At 41.7% G+C, this 8625-nt stretch overlaps 1 protein-coding gene across 1 annotated transcript in view; it reads left to right on the top strand.

Moving 5' to 3' along the window:
* Positions 1-5188, top strand: part of ZNF415 (zinc finger protein 415) — a 20985-nt gene extending 15797 nt beyond the window's left edge. The window contains exons 4-6 of the mRNA XM_011946181.1: positions 2845-4085; positions 4170-4519; positions 4754-5188. Of these exons, the coding sequence (XP_011801571.1) occupies positions 2845-4085; positions 4170-4460 (1532 nt within the window). The 3' untranslated portion in view covers positions 4461-4519; positions 4754-5188. The remainder of the gene's footprint in view (positions 1-2844; positions 4086-4169; positions 4520-4753) is intronic.
* The last annotated feature ends 3437 nt before the right edge of the window (positions 5189-8625 follow it).

Consider the following 8625-nt stretch of genomic DNA (forward strand, 5'->3'; position numbering starts at 1 on the left):
TTTTAGTAGAGACGGGGTTTCACCGTGTTAGCCAGGATGGTGTCGATCTCCTGACCTCGTGATCCGCCCGTCTCGGCCTCCCAAAGTGCTGGGATTACAGGCTTGAGCCACCGCGCCCGGCCTCCACAGGACTTCTTCACCCTCCACACTACTCACAGTATGCAAGACTGGATGCTACTCAACCGCTTTGTAAGTCAGGATCTGCCTAAATCAGTATGTGTAGGAAGTGATGACTCACATACCATTATACATAAGAGCTGACTGACTAGATGTGTTGGTGGTGTAGTGGTGAGCATAGCTGCCTTCCATGAGAGCTGACTGAATAACACTATTACCAACACAGTCCAGCTCTTGTATCTCCTTTTCTTCATGTGCTCCTTGCCTGGGTGCATTCTTGCCGTGACTGATAGTTTTCAACACTGCACATGTCCACCCAGGTTTTCCGTACTGCCTGGGTGGACATGTGCTTAAAAACATGTCTGGTGGCCTGGCGCAGTGGCTCACACCTGTAATCCCAGCACTCTGGGAGTCCGAGGTGGTCGGATCACTTGAGGTCAGGAGTTTGAAACCAGCCTGGCCAACATGGTTAAACCCCTTCTCTACTAAAAATTAAAAAAAAATTAGCCAGGCATGGTGGCAAATGCCTGTAATCCCAGCTACTCGGGAGGCTGAGGCAGGAGAATTGCTTGAACCTGGGAGGCAGTGGTTGCAGTGAGCCGAGATCACGCCACTGCACTCCAGCCTGGGTGACAGAGTGAGACTCTGACTCAAAAAGGAAAAAAAAAAAAAAAGTCTGAGCCTCCTGGCCCAGGATTTAGTCCTGTTTTTCTCTCTTATTTTCTGTAAAAATTGAGATTAGATACATGAGTACCGTGGGCCTAATGTTTTTATTTGAAAAATAATAACAATTTACCTGAAAACAAGGTGGTGGTGTGTGATTACTTGGAATATTGCATGTCTTATAGTAAAGTCCCAAAGTTTCTTTGTTTAATAAGATTGATCAACCTTCTGTGATGATTGTGATGAGATTGTCCTTTTTCTGTCTTATATAACTCATCACGCCATAAGAAATATCACAGGCGGGCCAGGCACGATGGCTCACACCTGAAATCCCAGCACTTTGGAAGGCTGAAGTGGGCAGATCAGCTGAGGTCAGGAGTTCGAGACCAGCCTGGCCAACACGGTGAAACCCCATCTCTACTAAAAATACAAAAATTAGCCAGGCATGGTGGTGGGCGCCTGTCATCCCAGCTACTTGGGAGACTGAGGCAGGACAATCACTTGAACCCAGGCGGCGGAGGTTTCAGTGAGCCGAGATTACCCCATTGCACTCCAGCCTGGGCGACAAGAGCGAAATTCCATCTCAGGAAAAAAAAAAAAAAAAGAAATATCATAGGCTAGGAGAACTAAACCACAGAAATTTGTATCTCCCAGACCTGGAGGCTGGGAAGTCAAAATGAAGGAGCCAGGTGAATCAGTTCCTGGGGCAGGCCCGCTGCCTGGTTTACCCCAGCCGTCTTCTGACTGTCCCGCATGATGGAAAGGGCAAGATAAAACAAGCTCCTCCATCTGGTCCTGTAAGGACATCAATCCTGTTTTTGAGTAGTCCAACCTCATGACCTCATTATATCCCAAGTGCCCCATCTGCAACTACCTCACACGAGGGAATAGGACCTTAGCATATGAATTTTGGCCAACATCTTCAGACCGTAGAGACTGCATTCTATTTTGTTTGTTTCCATTTTTCAGTCCATCCTAAACATTGTGTTCTCTGATTTCAGCTAATAAATTTTCCAAGTACAAACTCTGTTATGTGTATTTTGTGGTCAATGAACTAGGTCACGAAAGGACAATACATATGTAGGGAATTGCTCTATTGACTGGCTGTTTGTTATATAAGTGCAGGTGTGAAGTCATAATTGTGATTTCTGACTTTGTTCTTCACTTCTTCTTTATAATGCTATGTATTGACCTGCCCTGATGCATCAAATGTCAGCGATCTTAACATATATTCCGGTTCACAGGTTGTGTGCTGGTTCTGAAATAGTCCTTGTTTTTTTCTTAGGAGAGAATCATTTACAGGCTATAACTTTGTACAAGTGTAGTTAGTAGTTTTTGGTTTGCTGGTTTTATCATGGGTTACCGCAGTGTTTTATTAATTAATTGTTATGATTTGCAGATGATGGGTTTTTAGTAAGTTTCATGCAATATAACTGACATGCATCACTCATTAATGTCAAAAATGCCTGGTCTGGGTGGGTACAGATAGTTTCATAACAGGTATTCAGAAAAATTAGCTATTTTTAACAATGTTTTATTAATTTTTTTCTCATTTTGTCAGTGCTGCTACTGTTTAGCAATTCAGAATTATCATTTATGTACCTTATTCCATAAGTTTGTTGCGGCTTAGTTACCATTATGATATATTGTGTAGTACTTTTTTCATGTATATGGGCACAGTAAATATGCTGTAGCTAGGTAAAATGTAATATTTATTTCCTTTCAATAATGAGACAGCCATGTATTTTCTGCCAATCGGTGTGTACTTTGTTGTCAAGGTGAAAAAATACTCCTTTCAGGGCTAACATAGGTTTGAACAATGTGTTTTGGTCATAGGATGTTTGAAACTGTCCTTCCCTAGAATTTATTTGAATTACATATAATCACCCTTTTTTTTACTAAAGAATGTGATTCCTTTGTGTTCCTAAAAATTAAAGATCTTGATTGGGAAGTTTTATAACTCTGTTGTGTATAAATATTGCTTTTTGTGTAATTCTGTTACTCAGTATAAAATATTTATATACTGTCTCTAATTGGAAACCTATGGTTTTTTATTTCTTATAGATCTCTCTCGTAACTGTATGATCAAGGAATTAGCACCGCAATGGGAAAGTAACAGAGAAGAAGTATTCCACGCAGTGACATTGGAACAACATGAAAAACATGACATTGAAGAGTTTTGCTTCAGGGAAATGAAGAAAAAAATACATGACTTTGACTCTCAGTGGAGAGATAATGAAAGAAATTACAGCAAAGCGACTATGGCCCCAAAAGAAAATCTTACTTGTAGAAGAGACCAACATGATAGAAGTGGTATAGAAAACAAGTCTATTAAAAATCAGCTTGGATTAAGCTTTCTACCACATCTCCCTGAACTACAGCAATTTCAAGCTGAAGGGAAAATTTATGAATGTAACCATGTTGAGAAGTCTGTCAACCATGGTTCCTCAGTCTCAGCACCCCAAATAATTTCTTCTACCGTCAAAACCCATATTTCTAATAAATATAAGACTGATTTCGTCTGTTCTTCATTACTCACACAAGAACAGAAATCATGCATTAGGGAAAAACCTTACAGATACAATGAGTGTGACAAAGCCTTGAATCACGACTCCCACATGACTGTACATCAGGTAAGTCATTCTGGAGAGAAACGATATAAATGTGATCTATGTGGCAAGGTCTTTAGTCAAAAATCAAACCTTGTGCGTCATCGGAGAGTTCACACTGGAGAGAAACCATACAAATGTAATGAATGTGACAAAGGTTTCAGTCGCAACTCATGCCTTGCCCTGCATCGGAGAGTTCATACTGGAGAGAAACCTTACAAATGTTATGAATGTGACAAGGTCTTCAGTCGCAATTCATGCCTTGCACTACATCAGAAAATTCACATTGGAGAGAAACCTTACAAGTGTAATGAGTGTGGCAAAGCCTTTAGTGTGAGGTCAACACTTAGCAACCATCAGGTAATTCATAGTGGCGAGAAACCTTACAAATGCAATGAATGTGGCAAGGTGTTCAGTCAGACTTCAAGCCTTGCAACTCATCAGAGAATTCACACTGGGGAGAAACCATACAAGTGTAATGAATGTGGTAAAGTCTTCAGTCAAACTTCAAGCCTTGCAAGGCATTGGAGAATTCATACTGGAGAGAAACCTTACAAATGCAATGAATGTGGTAAGGTTTTCAGTTATAATTCACACCTTGCGAGTCATCAGAGAGTTCATACTGGAGAGAAACCTTACAAGTGTAATGAGTGTGGCAAAGCCTTCAGTGTGCATTCGAACTTAACTACCCATCAGGTCATCCATACTGGAGAGAAACCTTACAAATGTAATGAGTGTGGCAAAGCCTTCAGTGTGCATTCAAGCCTAACTACCCATCAGGTCATCCATACTGGAGAGAAACCTTACAAATGTAATGAGTGTGGCAAAGCCTTCAGTGTGCATTCAAGCCTAACTACCCATCAGGTCATCCATACTGGAGAAAAACCCTACAAATGTCATGAATGTGGCAGATCCTTTAGTGTACGCCCAAACCTCACTAGACATCAGATAATCCACACTGGAAAGAAACCTTACAAATGTGGTGACTGTGGGAAGTCCTTTAGTGTGCGCCCAAACCTCTTTAGACATCAAATTATCCATACTAAAGAGAAACCTTATAAAAGAAATTAGTACGGCAAGGTCTTCAGTCAAAGTTTAAATCTTGTGAGTCATCAAAGAATTTATACCAGGCCATCCTGGCTAACACGGTGAAACCCCGTCTCTACTAAAAATACAAAAACTAGCCGGGCGAGGTGGCGGGCGCCTGTAGTCCCAGCTACTCGGGAGGCTGAGGCAGGAGAATGGCGTAAACCCGGGAGGCGGAGCTTGCAGTGAGCTGAGATTGCGCCACTGCACTCCAGTCCGGGCGACAGAGCGAGACTCCGCCTCAAAAAAAAAAAAAAAAAAAAAAGAATTTATACCAGAGAGAAACCATACCAATATAATAAATGTGGCAAGGTGTTCAGTCACAATTAATTCTTACACAGCATCAGAGAATTTCATTCTCGAGAGAATCCTTACAAGTATGGCAAACCCTTCATCACGAGTTCAAGCATTCATTGACGTCAGAGTCCACGCTAAAGAGAAATCATATAAACCTAAGTATGTGGCAGAGGCTTCATTTAGGTCTCACAACTCACTAGATATCAAAATGTATATACATCTTTGTATATTTTGTGCATGTTGAAGCTATTAACCAAGGATCAAAACTGTAAAACATCCAAGGATTTATGTGAGGAATAATTCAGTCTAGTGCTGATAAACTTTTCATATACATTGCAGAACAACTGCAAGTTCAAATGTGTTAAAACTCATACACAACATGATATGTATTAAAGGCTGCAGGATGTTTGAAGTCACTGGTTATCTTCAGATTTTAAAATATTTTATTTATTTATTTTAGGTGTCTTGCAAGGCTACTACTTTATATTTTAGGATTTATGACTTTCAACCTAAACCTTGAAATCTGTTGATATACCTCCTTACCTGCCTTTCATGGCGATGTCTGGGAAAGAATCAGTAAGATGGAAGGGCTCACTGCATTAGATGAGGATCATTTCTATTCAAATTCTTTGAAGAATAAGGACTCTGCCCCAAATTACCAAGCATGGGGGCAGGCAGAGAATAATGCAAAACGATGATATTGATCATCATCCTTATTGTGTTCAGGGTGTTCTCCTGACAGAGGGCACTTTGGGTTACAGGAAAGAGATGACCTACAAACTGACCATGAAACAGAGCAGACCACAACCGGGCGCGGTGGCTCACACCTGTAATCCCAGCACTTTGGGTGGCTGAGGTGGGTGGATCATGGGGTCAGGAGTGCAAGACCAGCCTGACCAAGATGGTGAAACCCCGTCTCTACTAAAAATACAAAAATTAGCCAGGCATGGTGGTGGGTGCCTGTAATCCCAGCTACTTGGGAGACTTAGGCAGGAGACTCGCTTGAACCCGGGAGGCGGAGGTGGCAGTGAGCCAAGATTACACCACTGCACTCCAGCCTAAGTGACTGAGAGAGACTGCGTCTCAAAAAAAGTAAGAGCCAACCAAGACCTTAGACATTTTGATTTGTGGGAGGAGCGTAATGGGTTATAAGTGACTGATTCCATGGTGGAAATAATTCAGGGGAAAATAGTGGCTACCTTCTGCATGGAATGGCCATTGCTGTTGTACAGCCAAGATTGAAACCGCGATAGAAACCACAACCTCAAAGATAAACCACAATACCATGTTACTAATTAGGATTCACATTTACTGCTGTTAATTACATTTTGCTACCATTTTATTCAGAATGTATCATAGATCTCGTGCTAATTAATAAAATCTAATTTTTGCATAACTATGAATGCATCATGTTCTTTCTACCAACATAGTTTTATCCCACCTTAGTAGGTTACTTTGTAACAGACGATAACAACACACCATTAGACTCAAGGCTGAAAGAACCATTTTGTTTTCTTGGAATTAAATAGAATGTTGGGAACGTATACATAGAGTGCACTTGAGTTGTTCTCCACATGCCCTGCCTCAGGATACTTATGTGAATATAACGAAAATCCCAAGAAAGTTATTTTACACCATGAAAGCTGTATCACTCTGTTTTGTTTTTTTTTTTTTAATTTTTTGAGACGGAATCTTGCTCTGTCCCGCAGGCTGGAGTGCAGTGGCACAATAGCTCACTGCAAGCTCTGCCTCCCAGGTTCAAGTGATTCTCCTGCCTCAGCCTCCCGAGTAGCTGGGATTACAGGCACCCGCCACCATGTCTGGCTAATTTGTGTATTTTTAGTAGAGACAATGTTTCACCATGTTGGCCAGGCTGGTCTCAAACTCCTTACCTCAGGTTATCTGCCTGCCTTAGCCTCTTGAAGTGCTGGGATTACAGGCATGAGCCACCGTCCCTGGCCAGCTCTATCACTCTTGGTGACTATTGCACTATATTATTATTTTTCTATATGCCTCTTGTGTGTCAGATAAGACCCAAGGGGTGAAAATACAAATACAGTAAGAATATGGATGTAATCCCAGCACTTTGGGAGGCCGAGACGGGCGGATCACGAGGTCAGGAGATCGAGACCATCCTGGCTAACACGGTGAAACCCCGTCTCTACTAAAAAAACACACAAAAAAAACTAGCCGGGCGAGATGGTGGGTGCCTGTAGTCCCAGCTACTCAGGAGGCTGAGGCAGTAGAATGGCGTAAACCCGGGAGGCGGAACTTACAGTGAGCTGAGATCCGGCCACTGCACTCCAGCCTGGGCGACAGAGCGAGACTCCATCTCAAAAAAAAAAAAAAAAAAAAGAATATGGAAAATACCCTAAAATGTTTTAAATGTGGGGGATAAGGATAAAAATAGCACTGTGTTTTTTTGTCCTTAGAGTGTTCAATGTCATAATTTGAAAAGACTAATTATTGTTTATGACCTTCCTTTTAAAAATTAACATACACAATGTGAATTTTGTTCTGTTTTGGTAGATAAAGTAGCAATTATATATTCACCCTGATAACATTGTTAGGAATTTTAACTTGTGACCACTTTACAGGAACTGCAATGAACTCCTTCTAAGGTTTAGTTTCAGTATTGACAGTGATAATGCCAAACACTGAAGTGTTTGTTTATATTCCAAGGTTTATTTTCAACTTTAGTAAAATTACTTTGTTATTTTTTATGACTTTTACTAGGCTTCTGTAGTCAACCACCTTGCTGAGGTCACTCCAGCACTGCTCCTTTTGTCTTGTACATTTCCACGTATTATAAATGAACTTGGCTTTTTATTTAATCAGCAGTTTTGCTGATGACACCTTAGTATTCATAGTTTTAAATCTGCAATATGTGGAACTGTTGTATCAGGGAATGTCTATTGATTTGTGTGTTTTAGTGTAACATTTCCTTCTCCAGTGCAGAGGGTATGGCTCAGCAGGAGTTTCTCCAAAACCTGCACAAACTTCAGAACTTTTTAAACGGTCTTTTTTTTTCTTTTTTTGGAGACAGACTCTTGGTCTCTTGCCCAGTAGAGTGCAGTGGTGCAATCCTGGCTCACTGCAGCCTTAACTTCCTGGGCTCAAGTGACCCTCCCACCACAGCTTCCCGAGTAGCTGGGATTACAGATGCGCACCACCACACTTGGCTAATTTTTGTATTTTTTGTAGAGACAGGGTTTCGCCATGTAGACCACGCTGGTCTCAAATTTGTGAGCTCAAGGGATCTGCCTGCCTCGGTCTCCCAAAGTGCTGGCATTGCAGGTGTGAGCCACCATGTACAGCTACAAACTTTTCTTTTTTGAGGTTTTTGATTACTAATTCACTATTTATTTATTCATTAATTAATTCATTCATAGGATGGAGTCTCACTCTGTCGCCAGGCTGGAGTGCAGTGGCACGATCTCGGCTCACTGCAACCTCTGCCTCCTGGTTTCAAGCAATTCTCCTGCCTCAGCCTCCTGAATAGCTGGGACTACAGACGTGTGCCACCACGCCCAGCTAATTTTTTTATTTTTAGTAGAGACAACGTTTCACCATGTTGACCACGATGGTCTCGATCTCTTGACTTCATGTGATCCGCCCGTCTCAACCTCCCAAAGTGCTAGGATTACAGGCTGGAGCCACCACACCCAGCCTTATTTATTTATTTGAGACAGATACTCGTTCTGTCAACCAAGCTGGAGTGCAGTGGCATAATCTTGGCTCACTGCAGCCTCTGCCTCCCTGGTTCAAGCAATTCTCCTGCCTCAGTCTCCTGAGTAGCTGGGATTACAGTCATGCACCACCACGCCCGGCTAATTTTTGTAATTTTTTTTTT

Source organism: Colobus angolensis, unplaced genomic scaffold, assembly GCF_000951035.1.
Source record: "Colobus angolensis palliatus isolate OR3802 unplaced genomic scaffold, Cang.pa_1.0 Scaffold25, whole genome shotgun sequence".
In the NCBI taxonomy this organism is placed as follows: domain Eukaryota; kingdom Metazoa; phylum Chordata; class Mammalia; order Primates; family Cercopithecidae; genus Colobus; species Colobus angolensis.